The sequence below is a fragment of the Nannobrachium achirus genome (assembly GCF_963921795.1).
Source record: "Nannobrachium achirus genome assembly, chromosome: 2".
Lineage (NCBI taxonomy): Eukaryota > Metazoa > Chordata > Actinopteri > Myctophiformes > Myctophidae > Nannobrachium > Nannobrachium achirus.
The window spans coordinates 28843586-28871136 of record NC_137811.1 but is presented as its reverse complement, the minus strand read 5'-3'; the positions used below and the strand labels follow the sequence as shown (position 1 = coordinate 28871136).

The 27551-nt window shown below is 42.6% G+C and overlaps 1 protein-coding gene across 2 annotated transcripts in view; it reads right to left on the bottom strand.

Moving 5' to 3' along the window:
• trak1a (trafficking protein, kinesin binding 1a) overlaps window positions 1–27551 on the bottom strand; it is a 50706-nt gene that overhangs the window by 17823 nt on the left and 5332 nt on the right. For both annotated transcript variants that reach the window (XM_080720952.1, XM_080720953.1), the window contains 2 exons: window positions 12784–12978; window positions 1836–1912 (listed from right to left, as the gene is read on the bottom strand). In XM_080720952.1, the coding sequence (XP_080577078.1) occupies window positions 1836–1886 (51 nt within the window). In that variant the 5' untranslated portion in view covers window positions 1887–1912; window positions 12784–12978. The remainder of the gene's footprint in view (window positions 1–1835; window positions 1913–12783; window positions 12979–27551) is intronic.

The window sequence follows — 27551 nt, the reverse complement described above, 5'->3', positions numbered from 1 at the left end:
GTGCTGTGTGTCCTATTTATAAGGAATGTCATATTATTAGCTTGTGTAAGCATGTCAGGACTTCTATGTACATCACGACAGTATAAATCCATTAGAGCTTCAAAGTTTTTCAACCCAACAACCCCTTAAGAGATGAAGCAGGGACCCCAACTACATATTGTATAAAATTATGTTGCAGATTCTTTTTATAGATAGCTTCATAGACTCATGACAGCACTATCATCTGTGTATGTTGGGGTCATGTTAATGTGTATTTTCAGACCTTTAACCACCTTTCACTCTGTACTTGGTCTGCTCTTTTTCCCCTCTACACCAAACCTCTGTGCTGAAAATAGCCGACCTACAAGCTCACAACGACTCGCAGCATATTTTGTAGATCGTCAATTTTACGGCTAAAGTTCTCCTCAGAAAAGGGATGCTAGGGTTCAGTTAATGTAAAAGAAATAAAAAATAAAAAACAATGATCATACAAAGATTTAGCTACCCCCCTGCAGTAACTCTGAGGACCCCCTTGCCTAGGGGTCCTGGACCCCATGTTGAAGACCTCAGCCTTAGAGTAATTAACAGCTTGTGTGGTGTTCTAACAACGAACGACTCACATTCCTTCTTTTCTTATGCCTGGTTTTTGACTAACTGGGAGGACAATAGAGGCTGCGTCTAGAATGACATGTTCACCAAGGTGATAGTGAGCAACACAACCCAGAGGGTCAAGGTCAACACACACACAAGGACAACTGACTTCTGCAGCTTGTGGTTTGTTGTTGCTTGAGCCTAATTGCGTTGCTTGCTGTCAATAACTGATTTTCAAGTTAACTAGCTAGACTGAAAAGCAGTTATTTTCGGCAAGCAACCAAGATTGTGAATGTAGATTCATTACTATGCAGTTTGCCAAATGTAATTCTCAGCCCTTGCTAACCGTTTGTATCCCATCTGTGATGTGCAATGTTCACAGATTTGTTTATATTTTGGCTACAATTACATGATCAAAACAGGGATGCCAGATTGAAAGCGGACTAGAAGACTCTTCTACTAGTCTCGTGTGGCCAGATCTCACAGAATTATACCTACTGGCATGTCATGGGGAAATCTAAATTCAATGAATGGCCTTGAATGCCGAAGAAAAAACTACGAATGCCTACTGCACTGAAAACCTTCTGTGACGCTGTTATGTTTTTACATTTCTAAATTTTTTCCACTAAGTTTTAGTCCATTCAAATATATATATAAATATAACCAGACGTATGAGTAGGCAGCACTGTTCATTTTCACAGCAAATTTTGATTTAGTTTAATCATAGTCTTTTGAATATAATTTTAGTCATATTTTAGTCATCTGTGTTTTTAGTTAACTAAATATCATAAGATTTTAGTCGACTAAATGTACAGTTGATTTGGTTGACAAAATCTTATGTATCTTGGCAGGCCTTGATAGCCGATCACAATCGACACGTTGTGAGCTTGTAGATATGCTATTTTCACCAGAGTGTAACCAAAGATAAAATAACTTGTCTTTTAGTTCTACTGGATCTCTTCTCTAGTCTCTACATTTTAGTCTAGTTTTTATTTGTTGACCAAATGTTCTATATATTTAGTCTCAGTTTTAGTCATCATAGCTTAGTTCTCATTTAGTTTTCGTCAGTGAAAAAAGGTAGTCGATTAAACATTTTTGTCATAATTTTAGTTGATGAAATTAACACTGGTAGGCAGAGATCTCTGATCGCATGGCTTTGTGAGACACATTTTACTCTACTGCTGTGCTGGTGGAACCTGCATTTCCCGTCATGTTTGTGGACATTTGTAATCTTTTGTGTTCCGTTGTAATTGTCCAGGTCTTACCTCCTCCAACAGTCGAGTGACAGCGTCAATGTCACTGTACGTCTTTGTCATCTGGCCCACTCTGTCAGAACACAACACTACAGACAGACAGACAGACAGACAGACAGACAGACAGACAGACAGACAGACAGACAGAGAAAGAGAAATAAAGTGAGATTCAATTAGGCAACTGTGGTAACATGACAAACCAATACTGAATTCCTCTTTCATCTTTTCACAATGGTACCATGTTCATTAATCTAATCTTTGTCAACTAGTTCCTGACTCTCTCTCTCTCTCACTCACACACACACACACACGCACACGCACACGCACGCGCAAACACGCACACGCACACGCACACACACACACACACACACACACACACACACACACACAAGCGCGCACGCATGCATGCACGCTCGCACACACGCAAACAGGCCAACCCATTGTCAACATATCAGGTGATTGAGAATATAAGTCCACCAAACAAATGCATGTCTATTGTGGTTAAACATGTGCTAATGAGCCATGTCTAGCTAATGAGTGGTTTACAATAGGTAAGTTATTAAATGTTTATACATGGGCAAGTCCCCAAGCACGCCCATTATTAGAACATCAATCAACGCCCAAGATCTCTCACCCACACCTTATAAAGGACACAGCAGCAAGGACTTGCGAGAGGTTCCAACAGAGCTAATTATATTGCCTACAATTTATAATGTGTGCATGCAGCAGACGCTGTCATCCAGAGCGAAGGTCGGTGTAATGGACAATTTATACTTGAAAACAAATCAGTTGTTTTCAACTAGCGTCATACAACAAAGTACAGACTTAACCACCATATCGTATGATGGTGTCACATAAAAAATATACGCGTTGTGAGCTTGTAGAACGTAATTTTTTGCTATTTCTGAAGATTTTTGAAAGATTTATGTTGTTGAGGAAATGGCTTTATCCAAACCTCCACTCATGTGCTTCCTATCATTACTTTAACCTCTTCCTTATTGATTTTGTCCAAAGAATGCCAGCAATGACAGGGTGGACGTTGTTAAAGTTCCTTGGAACTTGTTAGGCTGGGTCATGATTGCAGTAAGAGATTTATTGGCATTTTCCTTGAAAGTACAAATTGACACTTGCATTCAGGGCAGCTGTTTAGGGCATGCATTATGGGAATTATCAACACATCTCAGAGGGCAAGACTAGCCACTGTGACGTCTAATAAGGCAGTAAAGTAGTTCACAGCACTTTATTGCTGTTTTGAACAATGTTTATGCAGTTTGGAATGCAAAGTGAAAAGCTGCACAGGACTCCCATGGAAACAATGCAAAACAGAGTGGTCTGATGTCGGATGCAAATTACATCGTTTCCATGTTTGGAAGAGTGCCAGCGTATGTTTACAGGCCAGAGACAGAGGACATTTCATTGACTTCTCAGCGTTATACCTGACAGGGCAGTGTAGAGAGAGCAGAGAGGGAGAAGGACATGCAACAGGGTGTTGCAATCAATACACCAGCCACCGACACACTTTCGCACACCGACAACACTGGCAACCAAGACACCTAACTGCTCATTGGGAATAGTTAGGGGTGAAGTCAGTGTCTTGCTCAAGGACACCTACCAGCTCCCAGACAGTTCTACCTCCTGAACCATTGCCACCACAGAAGTTATATATGTATACCTGTGTCTGTGTACATGTAATACACATACACACATCTAATTGTGAAGTCACAGGTTTGACTTCACAATTAATGTTCCCCCTAGAGATATATACCATGTTGAAACCAAGGTGGGGTTGTACAAGCAGTATAGTAACTGGCTGCATAGCTTTGCCCACAACCATGCATACACAATAACACAGTCTTGTGTATAATGGGTGTGTTGTTAGAGGGTGGCACATTACCATGGACACTAATCAGCCTGACCATTAAGAGGAGATGCACACAACACACACACAGGCACAGGCACGCGAGGGCGCGCGCACACGCACACGCACACGCACACACACACACACACACACACACACACACACACACACACACACACACACACACACACACATAACATGGCACTCAGTCTGATGTTATCTAATCTTCAAGCTCATATCAGTGAATTGGCATGTGACACGTGTGTGTGTGTGTGTGTGTGTGTGTGTGTGTGTGTGTGTGTGTGTGTGTGTGTGTGTGTGTGTGTGTGTGTGTGTGTGAGAGAGATTGGGTGTCAAATGTATAAGTGATCAAATAAGTGCTCCTTGTGTGTTGTAAAGTGCAGGAAACTGAAGACGTACGTAAGGCTCTCTCACACACACACACATGCACGCACGCATTCACACAGGGACAGAAGGATGTTGGACAGTCACAGACATTCACCACCTCTATTTCTCACTAACCATGCTCTAACCAAAGCCTTCAGCGTTAGTGTCAGTCGTCGCTGAACACAGCAGTAATTATTAACATTTAAAGGTGTTTGTGGTTTTCAGTGGAGCTGCTTTACGGCCAACAGACACAATAAGGCCAGAGGAGTACAATTACAAGCAGCCTGGTGTTACTGCTGGCAGCTACACCACCATGACCCAGACAACCCAGGTTCAAGGGCAGATAAATAATACATTGTAGTTTGATAGAATCTGTTTAAAACGGGGGTTTCTCAGCGCTTCTTGACCGACTAAGCAACACAAAAGCAAAACAAAAGCAGGTAAAATGGCCCTGTATTGAATAACTGTATCCACATTATGCAATATCTTATCTAAAGACACACAATATGCTGCCTCAGGGTTCCTTCACACAAAATAAGGGAGGACACCTTTAAGTCTTAAAGACATGGAGCTACAGTAAACACTAAACTGCCTCTAAGCAATGCATCTCTGTATACCTACTGTACAATGCAGTTGTACAGTCAGGGTACACTACTACACTCAAAACACTGGGCAACTCCCAGTAGCCACGCACCAGGAGAAGACTGGCTCTACTGGGAAGCACCTAGTGTGACTGGGAATGATAATAACAATAACAGCCTGAGAACAATAATAAACTCTTCATATTATACAGTAGCATCTTTCAACACAGTTATAAAGCGCTTTACTAAAGTTAAGCAAAACATATCATCATAGTACAAATCATTAAACGTTGGGTTTTGAGAAGTGATTTTACAGGTATTTATCAGCTGACTTTCAGAGGTGATAAACCCATTTAGACCGGGAACCACTTTCACTCTTATTTTATGCTTGAACTATTGAAAAACAGCAGATATACAAGCTCACAGCGTGGCACCGAGTGCCACGCTGCAAACTTGTAGATCTTTAATGGGTTAAACGACGCAAGTGAGAAGCGCAGACTACCTTCGCGGAGTTCGCGGAGAACCTGATGTTCTTCATCTTCGTCGTCCTGCTCTTCCTCTGTCTCCCTGTGGTGTCCGGGCACACACACCTGCTCCTCTATCTGCTCAGAGTACTCCAGACTGTCCTCGCTGCCCTCAGGAGGAGGGGACAGTGCCATCCTCTCCCCCTGGAATCCCACCACCACCACCACTATGTACTGACCCGCTCCATGTCAGGGCGCCATGGGAAGGTGACTGTACTGTACTGTATGTGTGTACGAGAGACACACAGAGTTACAATCTTTCAGTGGGTGGGTGTTTATCTGTTAATCAGTATGTGTGGGTGTGTGCAGCTATGTGTATATCTCTGTATGAAACATTGTACAAGTATGTGTGTCCATTTTATGTATACTGTATGTGAGTGTGAGACTACCTGTGAAACACATCTGAGTGTGTGTGTGTGTGTGTGTGTGTGTGTGTGTGTGTGTGTGTGTGTGTGTGTGTGTGTGTGTGTGTGTGCGTGTGCGTGTGCGTGTGTGTGTGTGTGCGCGTGTGGAAGGGTATATCGATGTTTTGTAGGATAAGTGTTGTGTGTGAGTCAGGAGTGAACCTGTGTGTGTGAATGTGCCTGTGTGTGATCTGATCTGTGATCTGTCCGCCAGACAGTTAGCAATCCTAGCTCCTCCCTCTCTCCTCTCTGATTGGCTATTGATCAGTCAACTCTATTCGAGAGTTTGGGAGCAGGGGCCAGGGCAGACCTACTCTGAGAGCTGTCTAGCAAACAACTCTCTCGGTTTAAACTAGGTCAAAATACTCTACACATAAGCTACTGTATGAAACAACTTAAACTAATGTACTAAAGTAGCCTTTAGCCCTTAAAACTTTTGCTTTTAAATTCAGACATTCAAGTCTTCCCCCCATGTAATGAGGTTGAAATGGTACAGTCCAAGTCAACAGCTATGGGAGTAGAGTGGAGCGAGCCATCTCAGACAGTCACCTGTGATGGTTCAGGTGAGTTCATTTGAAAACTCCCCTGCTAGTGCAGAGAAAATGGCACAGTCTTGGTCAGCCTCTATGGAAACAGAGCAGTGTGAAGCGAACCATAACAAACCCACACCTGTTCATAGGGTGGAGCTAAACACAATGATACATTCACAGGTGAATGACCGCACAGCGCACACATGATTACACATGACAATCTGAATGTCTTAACTTAATCATACAACATAAAAAAAATTAAAACAGACAAAATGTCATAAATGTTGTACGTCGGCTCATGAAATGAACATAAAGGCAAATTCTAGACTATGGGTAATCAACTGGCGGCCTGCGGGCCAAATGTGGCCCATGGGGACCTTAATTGTGGCCCCCTGGCAGTGAAAGACTGCTTAAAAATGGTTGTGCAACATTTATTGTCCGATATATATACACAAATGAATATATAATGTATAAGTGAAACGATAAACATGTGAAAGTATTTCTGGGCCAAGTCATCTGAGCAGATCTCGTCACATTTCTAAATATGCACTACATCAAAAGATGACACGGTTTCCCCTCATTAGTCTCCTAATCATTTTAATTACTCTAGTCTAAAGGGTCTGAAACCTACTTGAATGAGTGAGCTCAATGGACCCCCACATTCCTATGAACACAATAGAGCAAGCAGCCCTAGATACCAACACAAACCAGCCCAGGACCTCCCACCTCTTCTCTCACTATTAGTTTTCACTCTTTGTCCACAGTGGAGGAAACAGTATAAATATTGCAATCTCTCTGCTACAAGTAAAAGTCCGGAATTCAAAATTATTGGTATAAAACTATACTTTAAGTACAAAAGTAAAAGTTCTCATTATTCAGAATGTCCTCAGTTTTCAAATGTATAAAAACCCTTTGAAAATGATGGAAAAGCAGTTTCTTTCAGCAGCCGTCTAATTGTTGTCAATATTGTTTATTCCCTTTGTATCCCAAACTGTGTGTTTAAACTAAAGGATCATACTGATGATCATGTTTAGTCCATTGCTTACAACTAACAATATATTTTACAATACGCCAACAATTCTCCAAAGTAAGGTTGGGCATATAAATGCATTGACGTATCTATATCATCATATGATACAATATATCTTACTGGATTGTGGATATTGTAAGATCATGATATGGAAGTTGTGTTGTCTTTCCCTGATTTTAAACACAGCATTACAGTAAAGTGATGTACCTGAACATACCTGATACTTCGTCTTAACCACTTTGTTATTACCGGTATATAGGCATTACTGATGTGTCAATACTTTGCAAAAACACCAGTGGTCATTATTCTCACAATAAAGGCACAATATCAATATTGAGGTAAAATATTTGGTTGAAATTATTGTGATATTAGATTTTGCCCATATCGCACCAGCCCTACTTCAAAGCAAACAATAATTATTTGAGGATGCCATCAGTCCGTTCCATTGACATCAGCATGGTATGAAAATCACCTTGCAGAAACAAAATTCAAATATCAGCCAGAGAAGCAGATCATTTGAATGTGGATTCATCACCTGTCAACACCATGATTTACTACCAGGTACTGTACCCAACTATCAGCATTTCACTTTCATACTTTTGAACTAGGTACAGTATCTGTATTCCTTAACGCTTTTACTGCTGTGTGATCCCAAGTTGAAGGACAACTTTGTTTGCCAGACCCATGAAATGGGTAGGCCTACATAAGCAAATGTCGGTCTGTCTGTCTGTCCTGGTTTTCTATATAAAGGGTATATATGATGATGACATGATGATGACATGCCTACAAAAGGCATGATGTCATAAATGATGATGACAGACAGGGGGTCTGGCACAACCAGGTTGACCTGGTCTAGTTTTTTTACAACAAGGGTTCATATTTTAGATAGTCATTGGAGAAAAGAAAAGACGAGAGTTAAAATGTTTTCATTTACTACTTTCTATCGTTTTAGTGATTTTAACGAGTTTGATTTGCATGCAAGTGGCTAAATATGTATTTTTAGACGCAATAAGCCCATTCTGAAGATGCAATGCAATATTTCATGGTCAGATGTGACTTATGGGGCTGGTGTAAATAGTAACAAAGAAATGTCTGGCTTATTGTGTCTAAAAAGACATATTTAGCCACTTGTACGCATGCCCCGCATTGCCCCCACCCTGCACTGAAACTCTAAAATCACTAAAACAATAGAAAGCAGTAAATGAAAAAAATGAACACTCATCTTTTCTTTTTTTTTAATTACAATCTAAAATATGAACTCTTGTTCTAAAAAAAAATAAGTTGTCCTTTAAATGCCTTTCACTTACAGTAACAGAACAAGATGGATTGAATAAAGTGTAAACTGAACGGAACAGGGTTTATTAAAGCTGTATTTTGAGTCACTAAAGCTCTGTCCTTTAGTCCTCCAGTCTGCCAGCCCCCTATAGTTCCTCCTTCAGCAGTCCTACCCTCTGGTCAGCCATTGCCATCCTTCATTTTTAGAGGTCTGTGGATGCCAGGGAACCATTGGCAGGCTGCTGTGGAGGCAGCCCTGTAAATCAATGAGCTAAATATATGACAACCTACTTCCAACTCGCTCTCTCGTACCAGCTTAGAATAACCCACCCACCCGATCAGCTGCTTTCTATTTCTGCTTCTCTACTCTCACTAATACATGTAGTGGTTTCGCCCAGCCACAACAGCTACTGCCATTCTACTCATCTGATCATCTGTAGTCTTCTCATCTTTGATGAAGTCTGCTCTTCCGGAGATTAGCGTCCTTAGGATAAACCAAATCTCTCTCTCCATATATATATTTTTTAAATGGTCCTTACTTAGGTACTTGTAGGCATTTAGTAGATGCTCTAATCCAGAGTGACTTTACCAAGCACTGCATGTGCTGCAAAGAAACAAGGAAAGCAGGTAAACATCAAACCCAGCAGAGGGAGAGAGAGAGAGAGAGAGAGAGAGAGAGAGAGAGAGAGAGAGAGAGATGGAGGGAAAGGTAGAGACGATGGAGAGTGGGAGGAAGGGAGGATGAGAAAGCAGCAGAAGGCAGGTAATATACCAACTGCGGTGTCAGAACCTGTCAACAAAGTCACATGACCCAGTGTCATCAGCCCTGTTACCACACACCAGCACACACACACACACACACACTCACATACAGTACATGTTAATACCAACACAATAGCTGGTATCATTGTCTGCTAAAGCTAGTTATGAAACCCATTCATTCTCTTATCCACTGTGCTGTGCACGGTATATGTTACCAAAGCAATGTCCCCGGTTCAATTCTGTTTGGAGACCTGCGATGCAAGTCCTTCACCTTCTCTGCCCTTAGTTTCTTGTCTCTGTCCTCTCCTGTCTTCTCTTCTTTTTTGTTAGAAAGGAGATTGTCCCCATTTGGTGAGCATGTGCTATGAAATGATGTCTGAGAATGGATGTGACATGTAATGTGTGTGTCTGACTGGCATAGTAGAGAGCATTTCCCTTACCATCGGCACATTCATCATAGTACCAATCCAGCTCATAGTAGTCCGCCTTGACAAACCTCCGGTCTCTCGTCTGTCCTCGTCTCTTCATCGCGTCTCACTGTTCAGAGACAAGACTGTGTCTTTTACCATGTCCCACCATGCTCGGCTCAGTGTCTCCGGCACGTCCAATGTCCCAGCATGTTTAGAATGTAAGACACCTGGTTTGTCCTCAGATAGTCAGTCAAGTCCCCAGATTTCCTCTAGAGATTCCTGTGTCCCAGCATGCCTAGGGGCTCACCAGTTGGTGCGAGGTTCGGTTGGGACTCTGGACACTTCTCATCAGTGACAGTATGTATGGTGTCCCATCTTTTAAGGTTGTCCCGGGTTAATCAGAGGCCGACCAGTGTTGGATGCAATCTTCATTTATCCAAACGATGATGCTTATGTGGTGCGTTGTCTCGGAGTTGTCTTTCCTGTTATGATCACAACATCCTTAGTACTCTAACGTCCTTCCATGCATCCTATCTGTCCACCCTTCAGTGAGAATCGGCTTTCCGAAATGCCCTGTATGCCTGTCTGTCCCTGTATCTAACAATTCCTCCCATCTCTCTGGGTAGTTGTTCAACTATCCGTCCAGCCTCCAATCATGTGACAATGTCCCGTCCTCTCATGGGCCCATCTATCATGTGTCTCTTCCTGGCTGTCCTTCAACCTGTCGGCTGCCTTCCGAGGTCTGTCTCTGTCTGTCCTCTGCTGAGGACATGCATACAAAGCTACTGTGTCCTTTTCAAAACATCCTGCAAAGCGCTACACACATGGACTGCCACCATTAATGCACACACAGAGAGAGAGAGAGAGGGAGGGGGAGAGGGAGAGAGATGGAGAGAGGGAGAAAGAGAGTGGAAGAGGGAGGGAAAGAAGAGTGCAGAAGCAGCAGCAGTCACGGGTTTTGCAGCAGAAATGATGAGAACGATGACTCAGGCAAGTGGGCAGGACTACAGATTATGCGAGACCAATCGGAAGGCTGTGTCTTCAGCTTGGACCCGCCTCCAGCCTTACATCAGCATCATCCCTTCCACCACCCGCCCCCTCGCCTACTTTGTCCTTCTGAAAGGTTGCTATAGTAACAGCCTCCAACTCCAGCAAGGCGGGAGCAGCAGCATAGGAGGCCAGTTGGCACGACAGAGCTGTAGTGTTGGCATAGCTTATGCTACATGGAGGCTAACAGGCAACCTCCATGATACAAAAGGACATTGTGATTATCATTCTGGAGCGACCATTCATAGACCTCAACAAATCAGTGTCATCTTTTGAATTGCTCCTTAAATGTTTTTATTTATTTATTCAAATATATATATATATATATATATATATATATTCTTTTTTTAGTATAACTCTTTGTTATTACCTTTTTTTCAAAAGAAATTACAAACTGTGTAAAAAAAGAAAGAAATAAAATAATAATAATATTTTCTTTTTAAAACACATCAGGCTACATGTTTGGCTACACCAATTCATGGGATGATGTGCTTAGAATAAATACCTTGTTATATATGAAAGGGAGGAGGTTTTTCACTGTACCCCGGCTTTTAGATCCATGAGACCGCCATAGGACTCAGCATTATTATACCCTAGTTTAATACTTTTTAGTATGGATAAAAAATGCATCTGACTCAAGCGACAGAAGCTCTGGCAGATTGATTCACATCTGGATCACATCAGCCAATCAGACGTCCCTTCCCCCCCCCCCCCCCCCCTGTCTGTACAACTCACATGGTGGGAATGTCATCACAACATGGAGTAAAGCACAGAGGCTCCTCTGTGATTGGTCAGCTGCATGCCGTGTCATCACCAGGCCACTCCCCTCTCTGATGCAACATGGGTTATGTATGTAATAAATAAATAATATGTAATGAGGATATCATGTTGGAGATTGTTACATAATCACACAACATGACAGTCTCTATGACAGTGTGGACAGGGACCAGACACTGAAGCACTCAATGTCAATAATTAACACATTCTACAACCAGAGAGAGGTCACCGATGATAACCATGAGACCTGACTGACCACTGTATTATCTTTGTGATGCATCTCTCTCTCTCTCTCTCTCACTCTCTCTCTCTCTCTCTCTCTCTCTCTCTCTCTCTCTCTCTCTCTCTCTCTCTCTCCCCCCTCTCTGTGAGTCCAGATGAATGACATGACAGAAAGGTCAAGCCTTAGGACAGCTCTTAGTTTAGCAACACACACACACACACACACACACACACACACACACACACACACACACACACACACACACACACACACACACACACACACACACACACACACACACACACACACACACAGTCTCTACCATCATAGGTTGTGTAGACGACCGTGTCTACATTTGTTGTGGCAACACTGTGCAGATGTCACATCCACGCCCATATGACCACATAGCCACCAAAATACAACATAGAATAAAATACAATAGAACAAATGTATCTTCAATGATGCAGATTTTGAAAGAAATTAACCAAATGCAATCAATGCTCATGATATTAAACGGCATGGAACCATTACAACCATATTAAAACAACTGTAGTTGGTTGGACTAGAACCAACCGATATGAAGACAACAGCTTTTGTTTGCTGTTTTTATACTAGTATATTCAATTATGAAAATATAAACAGTTTGTTGTTGATGATAATGATAAGATGTCGTGATGAAGGAAAGTAACAGACGTGGAGTTCTTTGCCTCTCAGACTTATCGCACATTATTATAAGGTTACATTTTTATTGACATTCTCCATATCAGAGCCTTATCATGTCAAAGTCTGAAATCTTATAGCCGCAGTACAGTTGTTGAAGTGATTCAGAACAACTGTTTTTTATGTAGTATACCTTCCCCTACCCCTATGGTAAGCTAATCTCAATAAAAGAAAATCCGGTTCATGTCCTATATGTTGCATGCTGTCCTCTGACTCTGTCAGTCTAATAAAATAGCTACATTTATTTAAAAGATAAATCTACATCGGCTCCAACATTTCTTCAGGAGTCAAGCACGCCTTGTACATTGACTAAATGAAGTACAGTGGTGTAGGTGTTTCAAACACTACTTAGGATATCCCGAAGTCTTTGATAAGAGCATTTGACATGGGTGTTTGTTTCACTTTCATGTGATAACAGTATGGGTGACTTACAGAAGTATTTGAGGGTCTCCTCTATCTGTTCCGTAGTGAGTTCAAGGGCGGCGTCGGGGGCGACCAGCGGCGTGTGCAGCCAATCATCTTGATCGTAACCGATGACAGTATCTGCTCTTAGCCGGTAAACAGGGAACTGCTCCTCCAATAGACTGATGATCTCAAGCTCCGGCAAATCAGTATCGTTACACACATCTGCACAAAGGGAAAGAGACAAACAGAATGACTTAATCTTAATGGTTAATGGTTTAATCTTTAGAAGACGGGAGGTTGCACATTTAGAGTCTAATAATGGCATGGCCTCCCTGTTCAGTCTCGATGCTGTGTTCAGTGGTGAGTAGTACGGGATGGCTGCTATTTTCCTAGGGTGGTGTTGGTTATCCACACCTCATTTGGCCACATGGAAATTATAATCTTTATAAAGAGTTTAAGAACAACATAAACGTGTTAAAGAACAATGTTGGTGTAACTATGAGATTCACTGAAAAACACTGCATCTAAACTAGTAAGACGCCTCAGCCTAAAGGGCCAATTCTTGGCCATCTGGCAATCTGGCAAGTGATGTATATCGGACCAGTTACCCATATATGGAGATCCATGTACTGTATATAGTACATCCTTGACATGACATGACATGACATGACATGACATGACAGCATACAATATATTTTATGCCCATACATGGAGATCCCTATCTGAACCAGCCACACAGATATGGACCATGTCTTGGCCATCTGGCCAGTGATATATATCGATGACATCAGGGATCTTCATATATGGGCATTAAAGGGATTCTGGGGAATACCCATATATGGACTTTTACATAGGTGATGTCACCTGTGATGTCACAGTGATGTGTCCAACGAACCAACCCATAGACTGTAAAAAATTGTACACACACGGCTTCACGTCTACACGTGGACAAGCTGTGACATTTCTCATAGTAAACCTTAAAAAGGTAATCTTAAGTAGAGATAAGTGTATTCAGAAATTATTCATGCTTTTTCCCCTCTATCTAAATCAGAGATGGTTAACTGAGCAGTGAGCACTGCTCTACTACTACACTGTTATGCATGATTTACAGTATCCTGAGTAGCGTGTCGATGTCACACACCAAAAATAGCCAATCTACAACGCATTCTTGCAATGTTGTGAGACAGTGAGCTTGTCTATTGGCTATTTTCGGTGTGCAACATGATGCGCAACCAAGTGTAAGTCAGGCATTAGTGTGACACACATTCACACCTCACCAGTGTACTGTTGGCCACAAAGCTCCACCTGACCTGTTGCTGGTAAAATACCCTGTAAAGGGCACCTTGACTCGAGTTGTTGAGATTTTCCTAGCACTACTTATTTGATCTGGCAACCTTTCAGTGAACAAATTTAGTTCCTTGACTGTTTGGAGATGTATTCTTCCTTCAAGTGACAACGGATGGTTTAGGAGGACCTCAGGTGGTGGTTTGAGGAACTGCACCACCACTACCAGCAGCTCTTTGCCAACATTACGATGTCAACAAACATTACAGTCTAGAGTAGACCCTAACGTATAGTCTACTGTACTGTCTGAATGTATGCGGCACAGAATGTGCCTACCATGACCATGGTAGGTTGTGAGTAGTGCTGTGTTAACATTGAGGCGTCACTGTGACTGTGCTAACAAGAGCCAGGAAAATTGTACACACTCCATGGTTACCAAACACAACACAAAATGTTGTGGTTTGAGAGGGTTGTTCAAAGCTATGGCAACCAAGCCGGGTAGGCTAGTGGCTGGAAGATCTCCTTCCTTGCCTTCACTTCTCATAATAAAGTATACAAACTATCCTTGAGAAAAACATTGGAAAGACACAGTACATTGTGCTGACTCCTAGTCTCCTACTGTACTGTAAATCACTAGAATCTACTAATCATCTACTACACTCATCTACTAATACCAAGTTAACTGGAGAGCTATGACTGTCTCAAATTCAAGGTATTTATTTATTCTAAAAAGTGGATATGTACTGCGTTATCTACATCTTCTTTGTACTACAAGGGAATATTTATGAATGCCTTAATGTGCTGACAAAAAAGTATGAAGATCCACAATGATTATGTAAATATGAAATAAAACCTGCATGGAGCCATATTTCTTTGTCTTCTTTCCAGCATAATTATAGGTTGTATTATTATGTGTGAATTAACCATAATGACATATGACTTGTAGTGCATGAACTGGTCTTTGTTTAATGATGGGTTCTCACCAAACATTTAAGTTCTGACTCTCTTTTCTGATTCTAATTAACATACAGTATACTATGAATTTGACTGCTGCTGTGCCGTCACATCTATAAAGCCAACAGTGTTCCTCTGAAGTGCATTACTATTTTAACTGGAGGCCACATGACCTATATGAGGTACAGTGGAAAATCAAGTCATCTTAAATAACCACACTTCCGCATTCCAAGGTCTGCTTAGCACACTATGGAACAGGAAATGTGTCCATTGGAAGAGAGGGCCGTTAAAATCAGCCTATGGTTTTCAGAATGTTCATCTTCAACCACTTAAAGCATCTATATACTTATATGACCAGGGTGCCCTATAGGTGGGCTTTTTTCCCATCTACAGTAACTCTCTTCTGCAAAAATAGCCAATCTACAAGCTCAAATGCACTGTGACATGTTGTGAGCCTGTCAATCTGCTACTATTGCCAAATGTTAGCCTATTAGGACAAGCTCAGAATAGTGAAGGTGCATGTGGTTAACCTACTGTACATGGGAACAATTCCTGTGATGTTTCTTTCCATGTTGTTACTTTTGTGTTGTTGTTTTTGTTAATCACTATACACTTTGCTATATATTTTGTCATATGGTGATTGGTGAACAGCTACAATAGCCAACTCGCTTGTAGGTCCCAAATGTATTATGGAGTTAGGACATAAAGATTTGAGCTCTGTGCACAGTCACAGTAATTGCTGTTAACTGACTACAAAGGCCAAGACTCTGTCAGCAGTAGCATACATGGCATGCACATGTAGGCTACACACGCACGCACGCACGCACGCACACACACACATATCCTGTGTGAATCCCCACTGTTTCAGTCAGTCTGCATCTCTCTCACTCTCTCTCTCACACACACACACACACACACACACACACACACACACACACACACACACACACACACACACACACACACACACACACACACACACACACACACACACACACGGCTGTTAGTGCCTAATCCAGATGGAATGACTGCTGACTTGCTGAGACAGCAAAACACGCACGCACGCACGCACGCACGCACGCACGCACGCACGCACGCACGCACGCACGCACGCACGCACGCACGCACGCACGCACGCACGCACGCACGCACGCACGCACGCACGCACGCACGCACACACACACACACACACACACACACACACACACACACACACACACACACACACACACACACACACACACACACACACGCACTCTACAGCCAATGTGTTTCCATCACAGAATCTATAACCTAATTACAACACAAATGGACACAATAATAGGAACAACTACTCTATAGAAAAGTAATATAGTTAATCACAATACAAAGACGTACAGTAAATGGACATTTCAACCATCAACTTTTTATTCAATCAAATATGAGGTTAATTCAGGATCATGTTTCTGTGACAACCCAGCATAATACCTTTCCTGAGGAACTAACTCAAATTACAGGACGTTACAGAACTTGTGTTTACAGTTTGTGTTAGATAATATGACCAAATTATTTTCTACTTCCAGCCTTCAGTCAGTGCTATCATTCTCCAAGGTAGATTTTCAGTCTTGTCTTTTACTTATTAGTTCCCTCCCTCTGGTTGATGGTGTGTTGTAAAGTCTGCTTCTGTAGTGTTTTAGTTGTAATGAAAATAATGATTTAAAAGTATTAAATATTGCACTGGATTGTTATGAGCCAGTGGTTTTAAAATTATATGTGTCCAAGGCACACCAATGATACATTTTCAAGGCAAACTAATCCAACGGGGTGTGTCATAAAATCCCAAAGCACAACTGGACTTCTTGTCTTGTCTCAAGGGACACCAGTTTGGCCGACCAGCTGCTGCTGCTGTGCCAACTAGATTACAGTCAAACAATGTATCCATGTTTTTTCTTTTTTCCTTTTCTTTTTTTTTATTTATTTTTTATTCACTTTATCTACTACTACTGGTCTTCTCTCGTCTCCCCCAAAAAGAACTATCAGACAGCCACAGCTCCAGTAGGAGCGAGATCATTTAGCGACCTCCAACCTGGTCGCAACCTGGTGGTAGTTTTCACCGACCGGGTCGCTAAATCTACCGACCGGGTCGCTAAATCTACCAACCGGGCTGCAAAATCACCGACCAGGTCGCTAGATCTACCGACCGGGTCGCTAAATCTACCAACCGGGCTGCAAAATCACCGACCGGGACCAGGTCGGTGATTTAGCGGCCCGGTTGGTAGATTTAGCGACCAGGTCGGCATATTTAGCGGCCAGGTCAGTGATTTAGCAGCCCGGTCGATAGATTTAGCGACCCGGTTGGTAGAGTTAGCGCCCAGGACGCGACCCGGACCGGCGGTTGGTAATTAGCGACCTGGGCATTAATTTAGCGACCCGGTCGGTGATTTAGGGTTAGGGTTAGGGTTAGGGTTAGGGTTAGCAGCCCGGTCAGTGGATAAGCGACCCGGTCGGTCGATTTAGCGTCCCAGTCGGTGATTTTGCGGCCCGGTCGGTAGATTTAGCGACCCGGTCGGTGATTTTGTGGCCCGGTCGGTAGATTTAGCGACCCGGTCGCTGAAAACTACCGACCAGGTCGCAACCCGGTTGGAGGTCGCTAAATGATCTCGCCCTCTCTCAACAGCTCATTGATGGAGCTGCTAGAGTTATAGAACTAAGAAAGCTGATTACATTATCAGATCTCACACTGTGTGTGTGCATGGACAAGAAAAGAAGCACCACTGAATGACACTTTCACTGTTGGGCCGTAGTCAAAGTTTCTGACCAGGGGCTGGGCTCCCCGTTGATGCATGGGTTAAAGCGCAGAATATAAAATGCTCTTCTTAAACACAGGTGCTGGGGTGGCGGCGCAGTGGCGGTGAGTTGCAATTCCTGTCCACCACTGTGGAGACTAGGGGTTAAAATCCTCCACGGCTTGGCCAGGTGTTCGCTGCGCCTGAATTGATCACCGTGTTCAGGTTCTGGTACCCAGCTTTGGCCTAGGTTATTGAGAGTGTGAAACAATGTCACAGACGAGAACACACACCCACATAGAGACAGACAGGCTGTCAGATATGCTTTCAACATGACTCAAGAAGTATCAAGTCATTTGTCATCTAATAAACACCACAAATAAAGGATATTTTATATACATGCCATGCTGCTCCTCAAAACTAACTGGAAAAAGGGGGGGTAGTACAAGAGGAAAGGCCATGAAAATTAGAGGATTCATTCTAGAAGCTGTGTGATATATTATTAGATATGTTGTGTGCAAAGTTGATATTTTGACCTAGAGGAAGGATCATAGGATCACTCAAACAGTTAAGGTTAAGCCTCCAGTGAGCATGAACGTACAGGTTTCATGCCAATCTGTCTGTTACATTTTGAGGTAACTTGCAAATGGAAAGTTTGGCCTAAAGGCCAGTTCACACCAGCTCCTTGCAACAAAACTGTTTTAAGGCCAGTCCACACCAATGCAACTCCTTGCAGCTGCCATTTGGGATAACGGTTGCAAGTAGTTGCAAGAGGTTCCATGGAATTCAATCATTTGTGTGGACTGGCCTTGAAGGGTGACTCTAGAGGAAACTCTCGTGTCACCAAAATCATTAGGGTTTATCCATGCTGACTGCATTAAGCTTTGTTATTATTAGTTGTATAATAATTGTATTATTTCATTATTCTGTAAGTGGTGGATGGCTGACCAACAGACTGGCTATCCTAAGGTCCCTGTCACAAGTGCATGGGGCTAAAAATAAGACAGAAACATCAAGACCATTGATTCTTGGCCATGGATTTGTCGACTCACTGACCCTGTCAACCTGCTGGTTGTGAATCACCAGCCAACCAACCAGGGCACTGAGGGCATTGGGATTTAAAAACAAATAGAGAATTATAGACCAGTAGCTCTGTGTCAGTTCACACTGCTTTTATTACAATAAGATAACACCTGGGGTAGTATTCTGATTGGTTCGTCGAGTTGTCAATCAAAGGTGTCAACAGGAAGTGCAAAGAATACTTGATCAGTTCTACAAATGTGGGCTATTGTTACATTGAATAATACTGACAGCTAGTACCATGTCTCCTTGCTTATTGCATTTCACTCCTTCATGTTTCCCTGGGCAATCCTAACACCAGAGTGTGAGGAGGAAAGGGAAATCCCACAAATTAAACTAGTTCCACTTATCCAAGAAAATCTGAGACCTTGGTCAATCCTAGCTGTATCCTACAGCGTTATTACCAGCCAGTATAGCTCCAGGAGGACGGACTTTGTTAAAAGGTCAAGTTCAAATGTAATAATAGATGAGTTTGTCACCTGTCGTCCTCCAATATTTACACAGACAAGGAGCAGTATGCAGTACTTCTGCATACAGTAGAAATACAGTGAGCACACCATAAGACACACGTATGCAAGGAGGACACACACACTTTGACAGAGACAGGAGCATTGGGAATGTTGTCCAAAAAGTGCCAGGAAAGCTCTCCACTGGTGTTGCAACCAATTTGCATTACATTTTGTATTGCTTTCTCCATGTTTTATCCATCTTTCTGCAGAATTGTATCAACACATGTAGGATTGAAGCCCACTGCATTCTGAGTACACAGAGCCAAGACACTTTCAAATACAGTAGTCCAGTCTAACATGTCTGCAGCCTCTAAAACATGGCAGCGTTGAGACCCAGAACCAGCTGAAGGACACAATCAAACTCAACCTTCCTTCCTTCCTTCCTATAGCTATAAAGAAGTTTCTACTCAACGCACACTTACACAACAACTTCTAATGATGAACTGAGAACTCTTAGGATTACGTTTCAACTTTTTAGACTGAATCTTCAGGAACAACAGAGACAGACAAGACAGCTGTTGGCCAGACCGCTTCTAAACTTGGCCTCAACTTAGAGACTATTTGAAACAGACAGCTACTGTATGTCCTGTCCAGTACAACAGTATTCCCGGTATACAGTATATACTCACTCATGGTGCTCGCAGCCCCAACAACCAACAAGCTCCTGTTCTCAGTCACATTTTCCTCCAGTCCAAACAGCAAGGTCAACCAAAACGAGAAACGACACACAGATGACAAGAGGGAGAGAGAGAGAGAGAGAGAGAGAGACAGGGAGAGAGGGGAGCCGGGAGCTAGAATGAGGAGACAGGAAGAGAGAGAGAGAGAGAGAGAGAGAGAGAGAGAGAGAGAGAGAGAGAGAGAGAGAGAGAGAGAGAGAGAGAGCAAGAGAGAGAGACAGAGACAGAGAGACAGAGAGAGAGAGAGGAGTGACCCAGGCCAAACTGGTTCGTCATGCCTGACATACCATTGACGCTACCCATACGGACCGCCTCTCTCTTCTTGTCTCTCTCAGCTGGTCCCCTCAGACCACAACCAGATGTAGTAACTTTCTTTCCCTCTCTGCTCCGTTTCGCTCCATTTTGCTCCCTTTGCCATGGACCGTTTTCTACGCTACTCACACTTTTTTGCCCCTTTCTCTCTCGCTCTCTCGCCCCCACACACAGCACCCACCGACCCTTTCTCTCGCTGTGGCCAACAGTAATCCTAGCTCTGTCTCTTTTTATCCCCTCTCCCTCTCTCTCTCTCTCTCTTTAGTCTAAACATAGCTGACGGCTGGCCAGCCCAAAGCCATCATTACAGTTTTAGTATTTGACTTCCTGTTTGTTTTCTGTCAAGAAAAACCTGTACGCTGCTGACTATACACCAATGCTGTTAATGTCTATAACACATCCCACGTCTCAGGGATTAAAAAAAAAGAATTCTTTAACCATGTATCATCCCTTCAGCTTCATCTGTAATGATTGAAGTTAAGTGCCAAGTGAATATGCAGAAAAGTTGAGTGAATAATGAAGTTGAATGAATGAATGAACTTTATTTATATAGCACATCTTCACAGCACGAGTGCACAGAGTGCTTTACAGATACACAATATTCATTAAAATTAAGTTGTGAAGAGTTTAAATAAAGTGATGAATTAAGTCAAGAGTTGAGTTGTGAAGAAGAGTTAAGTTGTGAAGAGTTGTGTTCAGAAGAAGTTAAGTTACTTAAACTAAGAGAGTTCCGACAAGATGGCGACCGAGTAGGACGCGTTTGTTGAGCTCTGTGGAGGTGCATAGTTTTCACATTTTTTAAGCCCATTTTTTACTGCCTTTATAGTTCTTTTGAGACTTTAAACGCCCAAAACACTGGTGAGCGTCTGTTTTTGCAGTTGTTTCGTGTTTCATGCCGAATACGATTAACACGAGGTCGAGGAGTACCAGGTCTCCGACCGCAAACGCCGACAACATGGCCGGCGCAATGCAGGGCGACGCTGACGCTCCGGTTACAAAGAGCATGCTGCGCGAGGTCCTCAAGGAATCACTGAAAGAGTTTATGGATGGTTTTATTCAACCCATGATGCTTGGCTTGGAGAAGAAATTACTGAAGAAGATTGATGACTTCGGAAAGGAGCTGCGTCCTGCAGTCGCCACGCTGAACACGACCGTGGCTGAACAGGGGGAGGCCATTGAGAACTTTGGTTCCTCCATGGACAGTTTGCAGATGTGTATCACTGAATTGGAGAGAAGATGTGCTAATCTGGAGGAGAAGCTCGTCATAGCAGAAGACCGGAGTCGTAGGAACAACATAAGAGTGATTGGGATCTCTCCTGGGCTAGAAAAGGCTGACCCAGTGGCCTTTATCCAGTCTTTTTTGCAGAAAACATTCCCCGACGAGTTTCCCGACTCCCCCCCGGAGGTGGATCGTGCTCATCGGACCGGCAATCCACGTTCTGATAAGCCAAGGGCTTTCCTGGCAAGGATCCATTTTTTCCGGGTAAAGGAACGCATACTCCAGCTCTCCAGGAAAGCAGGCCAACTGACATACAATGGCAAAAAGGTGTATATTTTCCCCGACTGGTCTGCTGAAACATCAAAGAGAAGGGCAGCTTTCGGGCCAGTAAAGGAATTCCTACGTTCCATCACCGCGGAAGGGGTTAAATACGGAATAAGGCACCCGAGCAAATTCTGGATAACCGTGGATGAGGCGACTTCTACTTTCAACTCACCCAAGGAAGCTCTGGCCTTTTGCAAGGATAAGTTCAAGACTCCAGGTGCTGCGGACGAGACTCTAGCTACGCAGGATGATGAGACGACAGTTACAGAGAACTAACTTTTACCAGGGACACTTTTGCTTTCGTGATCGCGTGCTTTCAAACACATTCTGCCGATGTGATATCCTTTTGCCTTTAATGGACTGTTGGTAAGCTGGCTGGGACTTTGGAGATGACTTTTACGCAGCGTCTTTCTTTCCTCACTCTCTCCTCCTCCTCCTCCCCAAAGGGTGAGTTGTTAATGTAAGCCTACTTATTGTTTTGGACTCATCATCTGACTTGACGTTGTGTTTTCAAGTGTTTCGTTTCATAATACCTATTTTATTTGTTTTATTTTTTAACAAGATCTGTAAGCAGATGGGTGTTACTCGTTTTAATTTAGGTTACCGCAAGGAGAGAGGATTTAGGGCTGCTAAAGCTATAAGCATAATTCACTGTCTTTTTTGTTTGAATATAATGGACATTGTTCTTGTTATTATTGTATTCCTTTTCTTTGCTCTTATTGAGCGTTGTGCTGCTTACTATATAGGTCTAGAGGGTTTTATCTCTCTCTGTTAGGCTTTGTCTAACGTGTTCCGTGTCGCGGTTCGGACGGAGCCTGCTCTCTCTATCGTCTTCCCTCTATGTCTCTCTATCTATCTCGGCTTTCCCTCTCTCTCTCTCTCTCTCTCTCTCTCTCTCTCTCTCTCTCTCTCTCTCTGGCTCTCTCTCTCGCTGTGTGTGTGTGTGTGTGTGTGTGTGTGTGTGTGTGTGTGTGTGTGTCTTTCTCTCTCTCTCTCTCTCTCTCTCTCTCTCTCTTTCTGTTAGGTAATGGCGGCTATGTTGGTTGTTAGTTTATGGTTCGTTTATGCCGCCTAAAACGCTACTTTTTCGGGTAGGAGGGCGAGACTGGGCTTTGGCCTTTGTATTGAGTAATGTAGCCTACTGTTTAAGGTGAAACAGATATAAATAATATGGTCTAAATTGTGAAGGCTCCGCGGTTCCAGAGACCACTCGCTCTCCCGCCCTTTCTCTATGTCTCTCTACCTATCTCTGCTTCTCCTCTCTCTCTCTCTCTCTCTCTCTCTCTCTCTCTCTCTCTCCCTGGCTCATTGACTCGTTCTTTTTTTTCCTTTTTTTTTCTAATCTCAATAGCTGGCGGATGTACGATCTCGTGGCGCGTTGGCTCTACGTGCTTGTGGATCCGCTGTCTGGGGGGGGGGGGGGGGGGGGGTAGTTATTTACCTACTTTACTTGTTAAAATGTTAATTTACTTGTTAAAATGTTAATTTCTTGATGGGGGGAGAGGGGAGCTCTGTATTGGGATATTTATTTTGTAGTCGTGATTGGGTAGGTTCACTGTTTGAAGTATGGTAGTTTACTGTTTAAGACGGAAACAGACTTAACTAATATGATTGACATTTATCTAAGTTTGCACTGGCCTTTTGGGCATGTACAGGGAGCTGTATATGGCGCAGTATGCATTATGTGTGCTGTGTTGTATATGGTTTCCTGATCATACATAACTGTGTTTTATGTAAATACTTATGTATACAGACTTTTCTTTTCTTTCCTTTTTTTCCCCCTTCTAATTAGTAATTGTGGTTTGTATGCATGGATGCATGGGGGGGCTGTATGTGGCGCAGTATGCATTAACACTGTGTGTGCTTTGCTGCATATGGCCCCCCGGATGTGCTTTTAATTTCTATTTCTAACTACATATGTAAGTGCATATATTTTTATATCATATACACTGATTTCCTTTTTTATTTATTTTTATTATTAATATTATATTAGTGCCTTGTCGTGGTGACAGCCTTATTTCCACTTATCTGTCACAAGTGTTTGGTTATTTGCATTAGCGTGGCTTATAGGGCTTTATCACATTCTAAGTGGGCCTAATGCTGGACTGATTATTATTATTACAGTTGTTATAGTCCCCTCAATTTTTTTTTTTCCCTTTATTCTTTTCTTTTTTCTCTCCCCCTTCTTTACTAGAAATGTTAACATACCATTCTCATTTATTTAAGTGATATGAAGTGGGGAGATTGATCATAATTTGAGCTGATGGAATGTTTAAGAGCTATTCAGCCACAAGAAGGCACTTTTTTGTTGTTGTTGTTTTTACTTTGGTGATCTGTTATATATTTACATAACCACCAGAGGGCAATGTATGGTTACTTTTGGGCAGTTACTTGTTTGCACTCTCTGACAGAGTGAAATGAAGGTTGACTAATAGGTTGATGGGGTGGGGAACTGTTTTTGTGCACTCTGATGCTAATGGGGTTTTCCCCCTCAAGCTTCAATGTTATGTGTTTTTTTATGTTCGTTTGATGTTGCTTTTTCCTTTCTGTTCCTTTTGGGGTTGTTTTGTTTTTCTGTTGGGAAGGTTTGTTGTGAGGGACCAACTAGGAAATTCTAAAATGTTCTACTGTGCTTGCTGTGCGTATGGTTTGAACCACAATTATGACAGAATATAAATTTCTAAGTTTCAATGTAAGGGGAGCGAATATACCGCATAAGCGAACCAGCATTTTGGGGGTTTTGCGATCTAAATCAATTGACTTTGCATTTATACAGGAGTCTCATCTTTTAAAAGAGCATTCCAACCGATTGGCTAATAAACATTATCGTGTTTTAGCCTTTTCAGCTGCTTCTTCCAAAACCAAGGGAGTAGCCATATTGGCTAGACGTAACCTTAGGTTGGATTCTTTGGGTGATTGGTCTGACAGTGACGGGAGGATAGCTGTTGCTAAAATCCGCTTGGAGGGTAAAATGCTAGCACTAGTCTCTGTGTATGCTCCAAATGTTTTAGACAAAGAGTTTTACAAATTACTAACTAAAACCTTATTGGAACTGACGGATTTCAAAATCATTGTTGGTGCTGACTTCAATGCAACATGGCAACATAACCTAGATAGATCCACTGGGGTAGAAAGCAGAGAACAAGCACTAGCGTCTGCAGAACTACGTGCTTGGGCAAACTCAACTGGCTTACTCGACATCTGGCGTTTAATGAACCCAACGGTTAGAGATTTTTCTTTTCTGTCGGGTAGGCATGCTTCATTCTCTAGGATCGATTACGTTTTTGCCCCTGTTAGCTTGTTTCATAAAATTGCCAAGGTAGAGTTGCTCCCAATGTCACTCTCGGATCACAAGGCGGTGCTGTGTGTTGCTTCACTGAAACAGGTTATAGATAGAGCTCCTAGATGGCGGTTTAACACCACACTGCTGCGCGATGCGGCATTTGTAGCTCAGTTTCAAACTGGTTTGCGTGAATTTATAAATATCAATACAGGCTCAGTTGAGGATCCCAGAATTCTTTGGGATGCAATTAAAGGCTTTATCAGGAGTAATACAACCCTCTATGCGTCCACTCAGAGAAAATTAAGGTCAGCCAAACTGGTGGAATTGGAATCTCGGTTTTCTACTTTGGATAATTCTCTCCAAAATAACTTTGATGTTAGTACAGCAACTCAGAGGGAGCTAGTTAAGAAAGAAATTAACTCCATTCTCAAGCGCCGCTCAGAATTTCAAATGAAACGCACAAGGCAAAACTACTATTTTAATAGTGCAAGACCCAGTCACTTACTGGCTTTACGTCTTAGATCCAATGAGCATTTTGCTGATATTGTTAGTGTCAAATCAACAACGGGAGCCATGGTTACAGAACCCAAAGAGGTCAATGCCACGTTTCGTGCTTTTTATGATGAGCTCTACACCTCCGAGGTCATTCACGATGATGCAGTATGCAATAATTTTTTATCCAACATACAGTTACCAACCCTTAGCGAGGCGGATGCGGAAGCCTTAGATAGACCGCTCCATCTGGCGGAATTACAGGAAGCTGTGCTCGCAATGCGTAGGGGCAAGTCGCCTGGTTTGGATGGGATACCCCCTGAACTTTATGCCATCTTTTGGGAAGATCTAGGTCAGCTGATGCTAGACATGTTTCGATATGCAATTGAAAGTGGCTCTTTCTCCAGGGATGTGAATGTAGCTATTATATCATTATTGTTGAAGAAGAACAAGGATCCCACAGATTGCGCAAGCTATAGACCGCTTTCACTTTTGAATTCTGATCTAAAAGTTTTTGCTAAGGTGCTTGCGCGTCGCTTGCAGGGTTTTATGACCACCTTAGTACACTGTGATCAGACAGGTTTCATAGGAACTAGACTAGCCTCTGATAATGCTAGACGACTATTGCATATCATCGATAGGGCTAAGGAGCTGAGGACCCCCGCCGCAGTGTTGTCGCTCGATGCGTTGAAGGCATTTGATCGTCTGGAATGGTCTTACCTGTGGGCTGTACTAGATAAAATGGGATTTGGTGCTTCATTCATACATTTTGTTAAAGTACTTTATTCTAATCCGTCAGCGATGGTCCTAACCGGTAAGATCTGTTCGCCGCTATTCACGATTGGCAGATCTTCGAGGCAGGGTTGTCCCCTTAGTCCTCTCCTTTTCGCACTTTCACTCGAACCCTTGGCTCAGACAGTGCGTCAGTCTGCAGATATTACTCCTGTTTCGATTAACAACACACAGCATCGCATTTCCCTATATGCTGACGATATTCTACTGTTCATTGAGAATGCACCACAGTCAATTACTCATGTCCTTCAAATCTTTGATCAGTTCAGTTCCATTTCCGGCTACAAAATTAATTGGACGAAGTCAGCCCTTCTACCTCTAAATGATCAGATGAGATCTGCTATCCTGCCGCCCATAATCCCAGTAGTAAGCCAATTCAAATATCTTGGCATAGATATTTTCCCCTCTCTTCAGGCTATTGTTAAGAACAACTATGGTGACACTCTAAATAAGATTTGTCTTGATTTAGATAGATGGTCATCTTTGCCCAACTCTCTCCAAGCTCGAGTTTCAATCATAAAGATGAATGTTCTTCCTAGGGTTAACTTTGTAAGCTCTATGCTCCCTTTGCCACCACCGCCGCAATACTGGAATAAGCTTCACTCTTCGATATCTAAGTTTGTGTGGAAAGGGAAACGCCCTCGTCTTAAACTTTCTCTATTACAGCGTGCTAGAGATGATGGCGGCCTTTCATTGCCCAACTTTAAATTTTATTATTGGGCCTTCACGCTCCGCCCCCTTTTAAATTGGTTTAACCCAGCAAATAAGGTTTCTTGGAGAGAGCTTGAGGAGAGTTTAGTGCAGCCTGTTGAATTGAGAGATCTTATCTATTCAAACATAACTACACATCAATGCAAAGTTCGCTTTGGACCTATCATTTCTCATTTAGTGGCAGTATGGAGAGCAGCTGAAAAGATGTGTAAGATTGATTGTAAATGGAACTTATTTTCCCCAGTGTTCAATAATCAAAGACTTTTAATCGAGGATCGCCCCATTCGCTTTCCAAGGTGGAGGGCTAAGGGGATTCGTACATTAGGGGACTTATTTGATAGAAATGGTTTACGACCTTTTCGAGATTTGTGTGACATCTTCAATCTGCCTGGA